The sequence below is a fragment of the Pholis gunnellus genome, assembly GCF_910591455.1.
Source record: "Pholis gunnellus genome assembly, chromosome: 14".
Taxonomy (NCBI): Eukaryota; Metazoa; Chordata; class Actinopteri; order Perciformes; family Pholidae; genus Pholis; species Pholis gunnellus.
In genome coordinates this window covers 24,358,111-24,376,841 of record NC_136541.1, presented here as the reverse complement: position 1 = coordinate 24,376,841, position 18,731 = coordinate 24,358,111, and the positions used below count along the sequence as shown (strand labels likewise).

The following is an 18,731-nucleotide window of genomic DNA, read 5'->3' as shown; positions in this document are numbered from 1 at the left end:
GATGCACAGTGGATTTGATTACTGATGGCTGCAAAGAAGCTGGATCCTCATAAGCAGGCAAAAGAAGACTGCATTCCTCTGTTACATTAGGAAGAACCATTGAAAGCCACCTTGTCCTGTTATCACATATTCCTTCTTGAAGTTTCAGCCTTAGCCACTGAACGTGGAAGCAGCAGACTAAAAGATGGTGCTTTACAGCAATCACTGATTGGCAGGATCAGTGTGAATATTGGCTTTACTTTCCTGCAGAGTGGAACATTTGTAGGTACTGTTTTATCATTTTCAACCTGTTCTCAACCCCAACTCGTCAAATACTGACACCAACGCACCGAGGCACCCTGTAGCGTATGTATGTGACTCACCGGGCCTTCATCTAACTCATCTGTGCCATTATTAAATGGTCAGAGCAACTGACATTGTATAAAGTGCGACAAGTCCTCCATTTGAGGTAAGATGGGTGAAACAAACAGACTTTCCCCCAGGGGACCACTGTTCGTGTCTCGTGTGAAACCAAAGTCAGCGTCGCCTTATTTTCCTGTAGTTTTGTTACTTGAGTTCTCTACTTAACCAACACCAGTTATGTAACAAACAGACTTATTTTCACCCAAACCACAATCTTTTTTTTAAACCTAACCTAGTATTTTTTTTATGTAAGTAAACCTAAAAGCTGAGTTAAACTACCCTAGAAGTTATTTTGAAAAGACACTATTCATTTAATGAGCGGAAAACTGACACGCCATCCCTGATACGTTCAAAACGCTAGAGGGGAACGTAGAGCTTCCACGTTTCAAGCATAGGGCCACTGACCAAGCGTCGGTATTTGACCAGTTGGGAGTGAGAATGTGTTGTCCATCAACAGGAATGGGGTACAAAACATTTGGGGTAACGGGTCCAGCCAATTTAGAGTGAGACAATATAACCTTTGCCGAACAGTGGACACTGTTGCCACGAGTAAGTAAGTTCCTGGTATTTGTACCTCCAGAGTGACTTCTTTCCAGTCTAAACAACCTGAACCACATAGGGAAACGCTCCACACTTCAAAGTGTGCGCTTCCATAAGTGCTATAGCCCTCAGGGTAGTCTCACCCTTATCTATAATGTACATCACTTCACAAATAGATGTGTTGATGCGAATACATGAGGGGCGAAGTAATGTAATAGACGTGTGCAGTACCTGTGCAGACTCTGTGCTGCTCTGGGCTGTGATGGAGATGTAGGGCTTGGAGGCTGTGGAGCAGGTGGAAGTTCGGGGCGGCACTGGAGGAGGGGTTTTCTTATAGGTGGTGATGCAAGATGAAACTACAAGAGAATGAGAAAGGGGGAGGTGGTCTGGTTTTCCAATTCTAAACAAGCTCAAGTTACATTTTACTTGCAAGCAATTGAAACTGCAAAATGCACTGCAATGACATTCAGTTAGATGTACACATACTATTGGATCTGAATCCAGCCAGACTGTGATTAGTCCTGTCACGAGAACTACGATAAACAATATCATTTTAAAAATATCATTTTAAAACCATTTTATGCCACTGATATAATCATAACATAATAGCATAATAATGAAAGCACACCCATTCAAATCAACTTTTAATTCCTAAGAATATACAGACATTGGAATTGGCATGTGAAGAAATATCAAAATATTCTATATATTTGTGAAAAGCCCAAGTCTTATGATGGTGGCGAAAACCCTGCAGTTTATTCTGGCTTAACTTAAAATGATCATTTTATATATCATGTCCATACATCGTACGATAAGTCACTAACATAAAAATGATCGAGGTCATGTCCACATATCGTACGATAAGTCACTAAGATATAAAAGGTATAAGGACATGACGTTGATCGTTTCGATCGTATAGACTATGTTTTGATAATGTAAGTATTGTGACAGGCCTGTGATCTCTATTTCTTAATGTGTTCTCATTAGCTCTGAACTAAACCAGGTTTAACAAGGTTGCTACTTTGATGGTGTGACTCTAATGTGATGCTCTGGAACATTTGTTCACACACTTAAAAACGACCAATGTCTATGTTTTCCTTGCAATGGTGGTTGTATAAATAATGACTCTCATTATGAATAATGTTGTTAGTTGGGTGATTGGTTTTGACATTGAAGACAGCGGTTCATATCACAGAGCAACAATATATATATCTTTTCTTACAGGGCCAGTGTGTAGCATTTCAAGGGATCTATCAGCTGAAATGCAATATAATATGCATCTATGTTTTCATTACTGTATACTCACCTCCATTTTTGAGATTTCATAGCTTAAAATGAAGTCCTCCTAATGGAGTCCGCCATGTTGTACTGGCATGTTTCTACAGCAGTCCAGAATGGACAAACCAAACACTTTTGCATTTCGCAGGAAGAGGAACATTCATTCTCTGCTCAGGTGGTCTCTACTTTTATGTTAAAATATAGCAAATAGTTGTTTGCTGCTATATTGATGTTCTAAACTCAGAAAATGATTCTATGAATATTTTTTGGAACAATAACATGTGCCTTGGAAGGCAATAATAAACTAGAAGAGCACTTGGAGAGCACAGACCTCCAATCTCCTATCTTGCAATTTTAACAAAAGTGAAAAATGTGTGTAGCCGCCCCGTTATTAGGATCCGTTCCAACATTTGATGGGTTCTTTCTTGGCCAAAGCTGCACCAAGTTTCATAAAAATTGGGTGAGCAGACTGTACTTAGTCCTGCTGATAAGCAAACTAACTGAATCGAAAACATAACCTCCTCGGCGGAGGTAAAGCTGATGTCCTAGTGATGGGAGCAGTTTACAGAATACTTCTATAGGTTGATTTGAGAATCTGTGTAGTTGTTTTGGTTGGAGAATGTGTTTGTTCAGCTGTAACTTTAATTATTGGAATCATTCCTGACGGATAAAAAGTTTTGTTTTGTATTGTTACACGCAAAACTATGCATTTTAGGATAAAGTTCCACTCGAAGGGGAACTCCACTGATTTTACACATCAAAGTGTGTTTCCAGGTGTCGGGGAGTTCTACTACCTATGTGAAACAAGTTGTATACGCCTTTTGTGTCTCCAGAGGCAGCTGTGTGGGCTGAAGACTACAAGTTTGAAAATGAAAAAAAAACAGTCTGTGGGTGTGGAGATAGAAGGCGGTGAGTTTACCAGACCTGTGTAACCCTGACCTTCTGCGCTGCTACAACGCAGACACTCTTCTTGCTTGCTTCCTGCTCAGCTGTTATTTTTGTCACTTTTCCCACTACACATTTAAGAAAGTTTCCTGTAACAACTGAATCATTAATGACAACTGTGATCAACTACTTTGAACAGCCTTCTGTTACCCATAATATTCACACAACCCAAATAGTAAGCTAGTAGACTACATAAGTGTGCCCTAGACTGTATTATGCCTCTCTGCTTATCAGAGTGGCTAAGTGTATAGATTGACATCATTTGTTATAGAACATTGCCTTACTCAAGACATCTCTCAACAAAAGTCAATGTGATTTTTTCCAGTGGATTTTGGATTATTGCAGAAAACAAGCTCTGTGGCAAACAAACGTTTATGACACTTAAACATTTAGTTCAGCAAGATAACCTTGACAAATGAACACCACTTTCATGATTTCCGAAGCGGGAATGCAATCAGCAGAAGGAAAAAGCTAACGTTAGGCTATAAATGAACTACACCATGGCCACATGAGCGCGAGTTTACACAACAACGTTTTGTAGTCTCAATTAGCTGCTTGTTAGCCTTTTTTAAGACCTCTAAAAGCTTCAAAATTCACTCCTGACATGAATCTGGCGCTGTTGCATGTAAAGATAACTGAGCATGCTCCATTTGCTGATGAAGTCCCTGAGATGTGGTTGGACGCTCTTGAAAAAGCTAGGAAAGACATGTCCTCTGCAGGCCCACAGGTGGATCTGTCACTATATAAGCATGCACACCACCTACAATACACCCATCTCTTTCTTCCTCCACGCTGCAGTGGAACACAGCAATTTCATTTTTTTCCATCTCTGTATTTCTTATCTGTGTTCATGCTTCTTATTCAGCGAGCAGCTCCAGGAGATCCAAATATAGACGTGAAATGGCATTTATTCATGCCTGTGTGTTCAGAAATAGCATGCAGCCTGAGGCGAAAATGAAGCACCATGATAGCTACGCAGCTAGCTGCTGATATATCTAAATATCAATGTCCAGCTGGCAAGAAAACAGCGGGAAACATCATACGCAGCAACATACGGCAACAAAACACTGTCTCTCGCTCCCTCTGTCATTCAGAAATATTAACCCTTTAACAGTCACTACTGAAAAGAGCAAATGTTAAAACTCTCTGACCTTTTTTGCCATGCTAGTGCTATGGATCCATGGATTGCAAAGTCAGTCAGTCCACCACTTTGATCCAGACTGAGATTTCTCAAAAACTATTGGATGGAATGCCATGACATGTGTTATAGGCATTGATGTCCTGTGCAGTAACTGTGCACAGCTTTCTGAAGTCTTGCGGTCACAGTGAGGTTTCCAGGTTTGGTACCACTGTGCCTCCTTTACAGAGACCAAAACCAACAACGCTATAGCCAGAGACAGAAGGGCTGCAGGGTGCAGATCCACTGTACACACATTTTCGGTTTAACATTCATGTTAAATTAATGATTAAACAAACAAGAGTCATGTCCTGACTTCAGTTCTATGCTTAACACACAGACATGAGATCCATATATATCTGAGCGTCGCAGAGAGTAATAGGCAAGTTTCCCAAACTATTTAAAAAAAGAAGGAAAACACAAATGTCATCTCATGGTGGGAAGCAGCAATTGAATGCCATGATTAATCAGAGGTACTTGGAGATGGATTCATTCATAATCTTGCCACGTTCAGATTTGTGGTTACGGTTATTTCTAGTCATTTTGGTGGTTATTCTTTTTTCCAAAAAACACACCTGTATCAAAGAATGTAAAGTCATGAACGAAAAAGAAAAACAACGTTCTTGGATATTTTCCTGGCACAAAACTACAAGTGCTTGAATCTGAAATGCAGCTTCTTCGCTCATAAATGACAAGTGCATGCATTCTCACTTTTGCACCACATATCTCAGTAAAATGTGGAGCAAAAGAGATGTGTGTACCTGTACAGTAAGGGGCCGGCACTCGTTTATAGCGTGAGTAGGTTTTTTTTCATGGGTGCCCCCCTGACCAATGAGCAATTAGTAGACTATGATGAAAATGGAACAATTGCAGAATACACAATTAGTTATTAGCAAAATACAATGCTTTTAAGTAAATGGCAAAATAGATGAATACGTAGTTGTAGAATACCTTGATGTGAAGAATTAAGTGAATACATGAATATTATTGATTAGCTGAATTATATATTAATCACATCTTAGGAGTTATCTTTGACTGGAAATAACGGATAAGAGGAAACCGTGAGCAGCAAAATAGCCATTGAGCCAACACGCCATCACCAGTTATATGCATGTATCAAGAATGTGGGCAGGCATGATTACAGAAGAATTTAGATGCTTAACGATGCAATTATAGCTAATTATATGGGGCCAGATCAGTCTCAATAATTGCAAATGCACACAGAAAGACTCACAAATGCGCACAGAACATTCCACAAATATATCCAATTTACAAATGCACGCAGAACGATTCACAAATACATTCCAATGCACACATAAATAAATTACGATTTATATAAATGTAAAAAAAAAGTCCCAAATATATTTCTGCATTTGTGTGGATTTATGTGTGGATTTTTCTATTTGTTTGTGGATTTGTATGTATTTATTTGTGGATTGCTCCACATTTGTTTGTGGGTTTTATGAGACTCCCCTGACGTGGCTGGATTCGCAAATGCGTTTTTTTCCCCATGGACCATCTGTAGCCAATCAGATGTCAGCCTCATTTTCAACCAATTACTAAAACAATGCCTAAAACTACTGACGAAGCAGCCTGGCAATATTTATCTGATTGAGAAGACGGTCTGGGTGCAACATGCTGAATAAGCTCTTTACCTTGATTGATGAGCGGCATGAAGTGGAATGAACGCAGAGCTGATATCATGATTGACAGCCTCTAACAATGACAGCAAGGAAATACTGATTGAGCATGCGTGAGGAGTGAATGGCAGATGTATGAGAAATAAACTACAAACCTAAGCATACAAGAGTATAGTCTTCCTGACTGAACTTACGCTAGAGCTTTATTTGCTATTGCAAATAGGTTAGGAGGTAGCGTTGGTGTACTATAATCACCCCGAACTCTTCTATGTTGTTACAAATAATTCAAAGTTGTCATTGCCCACATCTGTCTTTAGCCTCCTCCATCTCTGTCTCTGTAATACTTAGACACAAACTTTGTGTGTTGGCTGGAAGGGGGCCTCAGGGCCAAACAAGGAATATGAGGATAATCCTCATAGAGGGAGGTTTTTACCCTGTCAATTTAAATTTGCAGGGAGAAAAGCCTCCTTCTTCCTGTCTCTGTTAAATCAGTCTTACACAGTGGTGAGCCGGTCTCCTATGCCTCCACTCGTCCCCAGACAGAGCTGGCCTGTCGTAATTCAAGTGTTTCAGCAGAATGTTGAGGTTGCTTTTGGACAGGGTCAGGGCAGCTCATCACTTGGTTTCTGAAGCATCAGCATTGTGTTAAAGGCTCACCGGGGCTTCATTTGAAAAAGGAGCTTCTTGCTGGTGGAAGTCAGCTTCTAAGACTGACATGTAATGTGTTGAGAAAATGCCCGGCTGCTTGATTATAAGTCAAAGGATAGGCTCAGGTTTTTTCTGGTCTGTATCAAAAGGTGTTGGGAAGTACCACTGCATATGTGAAACAAGTTTTATGAAGCCTTTTGTGTCCACAAAGGGAGCTGTGTGAAGTCTGATAAATGTCCTCAAGTGATGTCACTTCAGTCAAAGTAATCAGCTGGCTCCAAACGGGCTGGCACTCCGAATAAATAAGCCCCCAAAGGGGCATGGCCCCCGACAACGCTGCAAGCAGCAATACCGGGAGCCGAGCAATTGGCCCGTTCCAATTGGGAACAAGCTCCCAACGGGCATTGCACATGTATGTTTCAATTTGGCATCATAAAATTGCAGTGTTGCCAGAGCCAAATGTGTGGGACCTGGTCCCTGAACAAGATAGGGCATACTAAGCTCTGAGTTGCGGCTGAGCTTCTCCCCATCTCCTGATTTCCTTAAGCCCAGGTACTTTTAGTATCACATTGCTTCTCTTCTCGTCAGCCCTCAGCAGTCTCTGAAAACTTTTGCCTGAATCCTACACAACGGGGAGTAAACTTGGTGACTTCAAATATATGACGGGCGTGTTAGGACGCAGTTAGGACACGAAACCTTGCAAAACCTTTTTTTCTTTTTCTGACCTGCAAGAGTCTCCCAGTATGGGGCATGACCTTGTACTGTGGACATCTGTAACAGCTACACTTCCTGGCCTCTCCACTGCTCAGATGCATTTATTTCCAACTTGGCCAAATGCCATTAGCTCAGCTAGCCTGCATGACCACCGGCATCAATGTCAGGTCAATGTCAGCTGTTGTGCCGCCTCCATCTGTAAGTTAGTAGCCATAAGCCAGCAGTAAAACTTAATGCACACTATAAACAGTTCCATTTAAAATGAATGCAGATGTGTGTAGAACATGGCAGTAATGTTGCTTAAGTTTGGGGGCTCCTATTCATATGGAGCCAGGACAGTGACTTTAGATTTTGGAATTATGAATAAAATGTGGCATTGAAAACAAAATCATCAGACCGCGACATTTAGAACCCACTGGGGCGGTTTGCAGCCGAGTGTGAAGCAGTTGGGATGAGAGTCAGTACCTCGAAGTCTGAGATCATATTTTTCTGCCAGAAAAGGGTGGATTGTGCCCTCAAGGTTGGGAGTGAGTCACTACCCTAAAAATGGGAGTTCAAGACTCTTGAGGTTGAGGGTGAGGGGAAAATGGAGCGTGAGATGGACAGGCGGTAGAATGAGATTAGACTAAAATGTTTATTGCCAAGTATGATACACATACAAGGAATTTGACTTAGGGACTGGTGCATAGCAATAAACAATGAACACAGTGCAATAATCAAGACATAATCAAAAAATATTAAAACTTACAATATAATATGCTAACAAGCAAACAGATAACAGTACTTAAAAACAAGTATATTATAAAAGTGGCAAGTGTATTTAAATATATACGAACAAAGACCTGAACTGAATAAGGAAGCATTGGCATTGAAACACACGCTGAGGTTTCTGTCAAACTAATTGAAATCCTCAGTATGACATCACATACTGGGCAGGGTTATCTTTGCACCAGTGGCTGATTTTACAAACCAATAGAAGGCATCGCTCTGCAGTTTTAACCCCCAAAACACAGCATCTGTAGAGAAATACATTGAAGTGGATGAGAATAACTGCTCATGGATTAAATATAGTATTTTAAAGGATGGTACAATAAAGACGTTTGATTGATGTCAATAAGAGGACGAATAAGTAGAGCTGCCCCAAGGGCTCGTCAGTCACATTGAAGATACAGGGTTCGTTTAGGTTTTGATCATTTGTTTATTGGATTAATCCAAATTGGCAGAAATGAGAAAACAACTTGTATTTTCGTTTCGTCCTATGGAACAACTTGAATTAAACCCCAACCCGGGGTTCTGATGCCGGGGGACTGCTCTGCCAGATCAGCGAATGTTGCGACTCCAGGCGCTGGGGCTGAATTTAAGTCGTTAGTACTGTTTACGAGTCAAGAACTCTGTCGCAACCTCCACAATTTGCACTGAATTAATTTACTGGTTATCATCATTCCCTTTTCAAAGGGTGGTGCCCCGAGGTGAATTTAACGCAGGTTAATTCATTTTATATAAATACTCATTGTTTCTGATGGCCCAAAGTAGAGTGCAGGCATTCTACAACACCGTAAATACAAATGAAGGCATGTAGGCTACATTAGTAATGAAGCACGCAGCTTACGCCCTTCAACAAAATCATACTGAGCTAAATAATTGATGGTCTATTTTTGCACTGCGGCCTGCTGGTGGGTTAATCTGACTCCACAGTGAGAAAATACTGAAATATACACAAAGTCGCCTGTTTATTAGGTGCACCTTGCTAAAGTTAATGTATATTTAGTTGTCTCTCATTGATACAAATGAGGTGAACAGACTGTTAGAAAAACCTCAGTAAAATACAGTCCAATGAATCAACATCTCTCTGAAACAGTTTCAACTCAAAACTGAGCCTTCATGAAGGATTTACTGCAGAGATGTTGGACTCCACTGCATTATTTTTAATTGGGTGTAAAGAAAAGTTAACTGAGTCTATGAATATACACTATAACGATACTTTTGCCTTGGCCTCTTTGCCTCTATCACAATGGAGAGACACTGAGAGGAGTGGTGAAGCATTCCAAAAAGGTATTACATGAAGGCTGAAGTTTTTGTCTTCATATGAATATGAAGGATGTTATATGGCCCTCAGCAGCTGAATGGACCTGTGAGGAAGCACAAAGAGAGGAGGTGATTAACTGCGTTTACACACAGCTCATCAGCCTGCTCTGCTGCTTTACTCAGACTGACCTCATTTAAGTTGCGTTTTACTGTAGAAACTCTGCCTTTCTCACTCCCTCAGTCTTGCTGGTATGCGGACTCTGATCTGTCTTATCTTTCATCTCATCTATGTGTCTCCATCCTGTTTTTTTGTCTTTATTCTGGTGTTCTTGGGGAACCTCAATCTCTAGGATGGCCAAACTATGGTCAATTATTTAGAACAAAATAGAGATTAGCTTTAAGCTTATTTCTAAGAAAATGCACTGTGTGTATATTTCATATCAGTCAAATCACTAGATGTCGACTAAATTTAGTAAAATTCGGAACCTCTTGACACAGAAAACTATATTTTACTATTTCTGCCTGTTCTGTTTGTTACGTTCTAATATTAGACTTCACAGCTTACATTTACTTTGTAATCTTTTAAGTGAGCGCTAAAGCCATGAACAGAAACCGATATCTGGATGCTTCTGCCTGTATTAGAAGTGTTGGCGTGTCGGGTAGTATTTTTGATAAACAAATGAATATTCTACAGCACATGGGGTTTTCTATCCTAGAAACACTCATTTTATTGGCCTGTGACTGGTTGAAAACTACACATTCATTCTTTTGTTTGGCCCGTGACATCTTCATATTTTTCTTGACATGGCCCACAATCAGCATAATTTGGACACCCCTTCTTTTTCCAGACCTCTTTATTCGTTATCTCTTCAACCACAATCATTTTCCTTCAGCTACAGCTCTCTCAGCTGAGAACTAGAGCAGGAAACCTTTCTTTAAAAGTGCATGATGAGACATGCAGGCTCCACTGATTCAGCACTAATGGACTGTTCTGTCATCACCTAAGTCAAGTTATCCAATTTAAAATGACAATTTGCTTCAAATGTGGCCTCAGAAATAAACCCTTTACATTTCTCCAGCGCTTCCTCAAACCTACTTATTTCTCGGGCTTATTTCTCGGGCTCAAGAGGTTAAGACATCCTGACGAGTTAGTGACGTTCAAGATAAACTTTATCGCATAAATAGATGCATTCAGTTTCTTTTTGTCTATCTTTATTTGCCTTGCATTTAATTTGATTTGCTATGTTAATTTCATTTTATCTTGTATTATGGAGCAAAATTGAAGTGTAAAAAAACAGCAGTTGCCGGGCCAGCAGAGACGGAGAAATGGCAAAGTATCATTTTCACGGTTTGGTTTTTGTGCAGATTAGACAAACAAGATTTAACGTGTTTATTAGTGAGTTTAGAATTTTTTTTGTTTGATCTGTACGAAAACCAAACTGTGAAAATGACAGTTGGCGTCTCCTGGAGCACATTTTGCTGTGATGAATTAGGACCGAAAGTTCCATTTACAACCACGGAAAGCAGCTCAGCTTCAGTACTTTGGATAGTGTTGACCGACACACACACACACACACACACACACACACACACACTATACACTACACACATGTATTTCAGCTACTAATGGTGTTGATTTGTTTTCTATTGATACATAAAGCTTACACAGAGGGGGGATCAATGAGCAAATTAAAAAAGAACATAATTCTACGATCAGTCACAGACAATACTTAACCAATCAGATTGGACTTTGTCATTCTTGGTCGGGGACATCCCTTCAGTCTTTACACATGAGAGTGGCAGAACATTAGCTCTCAGCTAAATCATAGATCCCAAAACTATACTTTTGAGTTGTTTTTTTTATACTTAAAAGTGAGTGTGGAGGTAGTCATGGCTGATGGTGAAAGCACAGGAGGATGTCTGGTGACTTTAGGCAATATAACCACTTAGGTTAAGATTAACAAAAGATCATGATATAGTTTCATATTGACCGTAATGCATCCAGGGGCGTAACATGGGGGGGCCATTCCCCGCTTCTTACCCCCCTTCTTCGGGCACCATTCCTCGGACTACTCCGATCTTCTGACCTTGGCCTTCATTTTGATCTCAACTAAACACCTGTAAAGTCTCTTAACTGCATCTCGCACAGTTGCTGTTCACAGACAGAAATAGAAACACCTGGCAAAATCCTCAAAACCTCTTCTGTGGTACTTCCTGCTACAGCTGGTATCTCCTGGACCACATTTTGCCACGAGGACTCACACACAGACTCACAAGCTGAAAACAACTGAACAAATGTCTCGCTGGGTCATCTGGTGGTTAATCTTTTCAGCGAAACCGCATATTTTCTCTCGTGTTTTCTTGCATTCTGGGTTGATATACCCATCTTTGATCAAATATACCACAGATGAATATGAGTGAACAAATAAAAGACAAATGCCAAATGCAGCTGTTAAAAGTCCTGTGGTGATAATAATGCAGTTGCACAATAGATCTGAGCGGATGACTCAGTTCAGTGGACATTGGACCAACATTTCTCAGCACCATCTCCAGTCATGTGGATGCGAAGCTAACCATCTACTGTACTGTGTGACTGCAGAAGATTGCGCGGGTGTGTGCATGAGTGAATAATATATAGACACACATTTGTGCTTATCTACGTGTGTGTGTGTGTGTGTGTGTGTGTGTGTGTGTGTGTGTGTGTGTGTGTGTGTGTGTGTGTGTGTGTGTGTGTGTGTGTGTGTGTGTCCATTTATCCTCTTGGTTAACTCTACAAGAATTCCCAGAGGAGCAGCGAATGTAGGTCACCTCCAGTTGAGCACTTTGAAACTATAGACAACCCTAATACCAAACAGCCGACACAAAGTCCCCCGCGGCATCCGCTCTGGCATGTTCTCATCTGAATACCACGCATGAAGACAACCTTTTTTTTTGGTACTTTCACAAGATTATCTCCGTGAGATTTCTGGTTCATTGTTACAGCGCAAGGCAGAGTGCAGTTATGCACGTGACTGCAACCCGGAGCGTTTTTACAATTCTTCCCTCCTGTTATGTGTGTAACACAGCAGTACTGTGGCTGATCCAGTGTAGACACGGAGTCAGATTTCTTTGGCTTTTTCCCCCAAAGGGATCACTGCAGCACGAAGTTATCTAGTCGTGTAATCTACAAAACTGCAGTCCAGATTAAGGAGAAGAAAACAACATAATGAGTTTTGAACTGATCCCTGTTAAACCAGTGGCCTACATTGTTTGTCTTTTTCACTCAGGGCTCCTCTGGCTTTGGTGGACAAGTCTTACAGATTCGCATTCATGCGCAGACATGTTTTGTATTAAATAATCGTTGCTGTTTAAAAAAAACCACTTCCAGTAAAAAAACAAAACAGTACACATTTTCTATCGATATTTTTTTTTTGCATGTAACAGCTTTTTGAAGGTGTTTTTTGCAGCTCCTCTTGAGTTTGTAGTAGCTTGTGGTATTAACATTACATATTTCAACATTAGAACTACCATGTCTAGGGTAATGCAGGCGACATCTGTGACTAACAGTCCGTCTCATGGGACTCCTCCGGAAGAAGTCACATGGAAACGGAGGCCAGATAATTGTCAGCTCTCTTGAGAGAACCGGGGAGCTGATTCATTTGGCTCGTCACGTTATCACAGATCTGAGTACTATTCCCAGACTAAGGCAGCAGTGTGCTTGTTACTCGGAATGATTGGCCAATGATGTAACAGCTCAGCAAGTATCACACATGTGAGGATTAATATTGAGCTACAAAAGAGAGGATAGGAAAGTAGAAGAAGTCAAAGAATAGAGAGTCAGGGTACTTGATTAACTTCTTGAAGGTGGCCCTGACTCAAGACTGGCATTTTACTTAAATCTTGTAAAAGTGAACTCGACATGGCAGAAAGAATAGTAATGAAATTGTCTTACTGTAACTCAAAACGTTAAAGAGAGAGACAGACAAAGATATATAGATATCAATGGACTGGAGATACAAATGTTGCAATAGCCTGAAGTACGAATGTACAGTCAGTAAGTACCTTTTTACACAAAGGCATGCTGAGATCATCAAATAAGATCAATCACCTGGTAGTAACTGCCCTTGTAAAGTCTTGAAAAAGAGAAAGAAGGGACTGAATATCGCGTTAATTCATAACAAGCGTCGCATAACTGAATATCGTTCTGTTGTCGTGGACAGATGAGGATAGTTTTCCTGGCCAACAAATATCGTGATAATCTTGTAATTTCGTCAAGTGTACCCAGAACTATAGAGTTTATCTCCATGTATGAAACGTTTGGACATAGTGCTGGGCGGCATGGCCAAAGTGTGTATCGCGGTATCTTGCAAAATTGTGGTGGTATCACGGTATATCACGGGGTTTTTTTACTCGCATTTATCGCACAAGTACTTATTAAGCAGACACTTATAACGCAGTGTTTTTGGTCTTTTTAGTAATTTTATTTTTTGAAGAGGTCATCCAGTTATTTGACTTTCACACCTGACATTACAAGAGCTCTGCTCTGTGATGTCTTTCCTTGTCTCTCCCCCCTGTGTCACGGTGTGGGTACATCTCACTGGAGTCAGGGAACGTATCAGAATACGTTCCAATACGCCAATTTGATTGGCTAAACTGCATCACGTGACGTGATTTACACCGCATTGGTCGGTGTTTTTCCTGCACCGCTGAACAAGTGGCGTAAATGCTGGAAAGGAGCGTGAATAACTCCGCTGCTTTAAGGCAAAGGCCCGCGACCCACTGAAAACGGGTCCGCGACTACCCACCAGTTGAGAATCTCTGGTCTACAGGATCTTGAGGAGCGGTGAACAGCTGTTTGTGTGGCGTCTCTTCTGTCTCTTCCTGTTTCCTTCACCTACATTCCCCTGGGTCCTAAGCCCCTCCACGTACAGCTTCTTATCACCCTCTATGTACCAACGTACATTTATAACAAATACCTCACATATTACGGTAATCAGCATTGCATGTGTGTTAAACTCTATCGGTGCATCTCCGGTCTGTCTTTGTTCACCCTGCATCGCTCTGTTCTGTTCTTTAATGTAGCGTTACTGGAGCGACGGAGCCTCTCCCAGCTGTTAGCAGACTGTTGTGCTAGCAGGCGAGTGAGCTGTACCCAGCATGCAGTTTGGCGGTGAAATTTTATAAATGTACAATTATTAGTGTTACAAATTATTTATGTGTCACAGACTGTAGTGTCGTGGTGTTTTGCTCTGTTAAAGAGCGTTAGTTGTGGGTTGTTATAAAGTTATGACCATGACTTCCTCTCAATGCACATAACATAACTTGCTCCGAACATAACGCTCTCAGCGGCATACAATATATTTAGCTGCCTGTTGTAGACAGACGTTATTCCGTATGTGAAAAATTCATATTGTACGGGTAAATAAAACTGGTATATCGCCCGGAACTATTTGGACACACTGAAAAATGACTGAATGTCCACTCCTGCCTAATTGCCCTACCTGTGCTGCTCTGGATGGTCCTGACGGTGGTGGCAGATGTGCGTGGTGGGGAGGATGGCAGCAGGAGCAGCGGCCTCCCTCCCTCTCCTTCCTCCTCCCCCGAACAGCCCTGGTCAATCGCTCGCACATAGCTGTGGCTCCGCATCCTGAAGCACCCTGGCATTGGCAGGGTGTCCATGGTTTCCATGCTCTCCATGATGGCAGCCTCCATGGCCTGGGCCTGCATCGCACTGTAGACCTGCTCACACACCTGCTCGATCTGCCCGTTCACCTCCAGCTCACTCAGCTGGAGGAGGACAGGGGGGGGTGGACATCAGAGGAGCAGGCAGAGAGAGAGAAGAGGGGAGAAACAGAGGGAACAATGAAGAGGATGGACATCAGGGAAACTTTATATTTTCATTCAAAATATTATATTTCTTTGAAAAAGCACACTATATGTTAGTCAGAGTTCGGGCAGCAAGAGATGCTTTGGGCATGCAGGTCACAAAGGCATTAATGAGTGTTTACTTGCTGTCATCTATGTGATTCCTTGGTGGCTCATGGTCTGTGAAAACACCTTTTTCGACCACAGGATCATTTTCAAGTACCACTTTGTGTGCAGGGGGCACCCCTTACTGTTAGCTCTGGGTTAGGTCTACCACAAGGGACAAAAAATGCTGCTACAGGGGGCGGGATCGGCCTTTGTCTCCTCTCCTCCTTCCATTATGCTAACGTGTCCCCTCTCCTCCTTCCATTATGCTAACGTGTCTCCTCTCCTTCCATTATGTTAACTTGTCTCCTCTCCTCCTTCCATTATGCTAACGTGTCCCCTCTCCTCCTTCCATTATGCTAACGTGTCCCCTCTCCTCCCATTATGCTAACGTGTCCCCTCTCCTCCTTCCATTATGCTAACGTGTCCCCTCTCCTCCTTCCATTATGCTAACGTGTCTCCTCTCCTCCTTCCATTATGCTAACGTGTCCCCTCTCCTCCTTCCATTATGCTAACGTGCCTCCTCTCCTCCTTCCATTATGCTAACGTGTCCCCTCTCCTCCTTCCATTATGCTAACGTACCTCCTCTCCTCCTTCCATTATGCTAACGTGTCTCCTCTCCTCCTTCCATTATGTTAACTTGTCTCCTCTCCTCCTTCCATTATGTTAACGTGTCCCCTCTCCTCCTTCCATTATGTTAACGTGTCCCCTCTCCTCCTTCCATTATGCTAACGTACCTCCTCTCCTCCTTCCATTATGCTAACGTACCTCCTCTCCTCCTTCCATTATGCTAACGTGTCCCCTCTCCTCCTTCCATTATGCTAACGTGTCTCCTCTCCTCCTTCCATTATGCTAACGTGTCTCCTCTCCTCCTTCCATTATGCTAACGTGTCCCCTCTCCTCCTTCCATTATGCTAACGTGCCTCCTCTCCTCCTTCCATTATGCTAACGTGTCTCCTCTCCTCCTTCCATTATGTTAACTTGTCTCCTCTCCTCCTTCCATTATGCTAACGTGTCTCCTCTCCTCCTTCCATTATGTTAACTTGTCTCCTCTCCTCCTTCCATTATGTTAACTTGTCTCCTTTCCTCCTTCCTTTATGCTAACGTATCTCCTCTCCTCCTTCCATTAGGCTAATGTGTCTTCTCTCCTCCTTTCCATTATGCTAGCGTGTCTCCTCTCCTCCTTCCATTATGCTAACATATCTCCTCTCCTCCTTCCATTAGGCTAATGTGTCTTCTCTCCTCCTTCCATTATGCTAGCGTGTCTCCTTTCCTCCTTCCATTATGCTAGCGTGTCTCCTTTCCTCCTTCCATTATGCTAGCGTGTCTCCTTTCCTCCTTCCATTATGCTAACGTGTCTCCTCTCCTCCTTCCATTATGCTAACGTGTCTCCTCTCCTCCTTCACTCGCGTCTCTTCCTCCCAGCGAGAACATGAGAAAGAGATGGGAGGACGGAGGAGCCGAAGCTGCCAAAATGAGAAATTCTTAGTTCAATAGTGTCTAAACTAGAGGTGCGGCATTTATACATCACGTCACTTGATAAAAGATTTCCATGTAGGATACACCCGTGTTTCCTCGCTCCTCCGGGTGCGTTTCAGGGATCCTCCATGTTGGGGGAACTAACTCCTTGTCACAAGAGGAGAGAGGACACAAGGAAGCACAAGTTAGCATAATGAAGCCCCCCGCCCCCACATGGTGCCACTAGGTAAGAAGTCGGCCCACCTGAGGAGGGCAGAGCCCGGAAAAGGAGATGTGGTGCCACCCGGAACTCCGGTTGCTGGTTGCCAGGGAAGCTACCTCTGAAGGAGAACTGAGTATCACTCAAAAAGCTTCTCATACTCAAGAACAACCCTGTTTACCTAACTCGTGCTGCTGTGTGATGACTGCAATGTGTTGAATCAACTGAACAGAAGGGATTCTGTGTTGCTGTGGGCAGCTCACTCTTCAAACATCAGCATCCACATTTCCACCAGATTACGCTAATGTGAATTATATTATTGGTGAGACCCAATCACATCCAAACCAATACATCTTGACATTTTTGGCTTATTTGCACATATGAATCTGGAGTAAATAAAAATGTGAAGCAGACAGCAACAGGCCAGACCTCAACATTGTGATTTTGGAGAGGTTTGTGTGACAATGGTAATACAAACTCCAATCTCGTGCCAAAACGAGCACCACAATTGCATTGTGCCACCTGATCAGCAGAAACGCAACCTAATTGCCCCTCTGCTCTCACATCTGTGCAAACGGGTTCTTTTGGTGTCAGGAAATCACCAAACACGGTGAAGACGTAAAAAAAAATAGTTAAATAAGGAGAGTTGTATAAAACTGGAAGCCCTTTGTGTTCTACCTTCCAGCCAGGATTGTCCACTCAAGATACATTCTTGTCTTCCTTTTTTCTCCCTGTAAATGGTTTTTGGGGGGAGTTTTTTCTGTTCTGATCTGAGGGTCCCGGGACAGAGGATGTCACATGTGTACAGATTGTGGTGTTAATTAGTAAACACCGAGTTTTTCAGTTTCATTACCTCAAAACAGGATTGAACACTATTTATATTTTGATCATGGGCAAGCGACGATTGTATAAGTCAGGTTACCTCCAAGGTGTAGAGTTAAGAAAAATAACTCAACCATCAGTGCTGAGTGCAGCATCTTCAACAACCATGCGGTCATGAATTATTACCTACATAACTAACATCAATATTCAAATAGGAATAAAATAGAATTTCTTTTTATTATTCTGCCGGAATTCTGTATTTTTCTCAATAAAATCCATAAAAAAAGACCCGAACCAACAATGTGCTGCTGGTACGTCTCTCAGTGCTCTCTGACTTCCCATTCCTGTCTTCTCTCAGCAGTGGCTCCCAAATATAAAAATGTTTTTTAAAGGTCTGCTAATGTACTAAAACAGTCGGTCGCTAATCAAACAGGAGTGTGTTTGGAGGGAACTATCCACATGAATCCACGTTTGTGGCTCTGCTGTGTTTTTGCACACGGTGTGTGTGTCAAAATAAACCAGTGTGTGTGTTGTAATGACAAGCTACATTGTGGCTCATTGATGTGTTTTTAATTGATTTCAGACAACAATGGAGCTCTATGGCACAGAGGATCAAGGTATATCAGACCGTGGTACAGGTTAGTGGATACATTCAGTGTTGGCTTGGGTCTGCACATGGGATTTGTTGACAAGAAGAAAAATATAGAACATGACCAGACATGTCCTGGAAGTAAGCACTTGTAATATGATGCATGAGTTGGAGACATGAAGTTGGAGACATGAAGTGGTGATGCACTGTGCACAGGCCTGGGCTCAGATTACATTTCTAACAGTAACGGGTGCACTGTTTTTCAACCTGGACAGCATTGTGTCAGTGGTGTAGTGGTGTCTTCAAAGTTAGTTAGTTAAACTC

The 18,731-nt window shown here is 42.0% G+C and overlaps 1 protein-coding gene across 1 annotated transcript in view; it reads right to left on the bottom strand.

Moving 5' to 3' along the window:
- The window catches only part of LOC306706262 (disks large-associated protein 1-like), a gene marked incomplete at both ends in the record, with an annotated part of 50,050 nt that overhangs the window by 13,582 nt on the left and 17,737 nt on the right, over positions 1 to 18,731 (bottom strand). The window contains 2 exons of the mRNA XM_079173262.1: positions 1,174 to 1,298; positions 14,850 to 15,135. Coding sequence (XP_079029388.1) covers positions 1,174 to 1,298; positions 14,850 to 15,135 — 411 coding nt within the window. The remainder of the gene's footprint in view (positions 1 to 1,173; positions 1,299 to 14,849; positions 15,136 to 18,731) is intronic.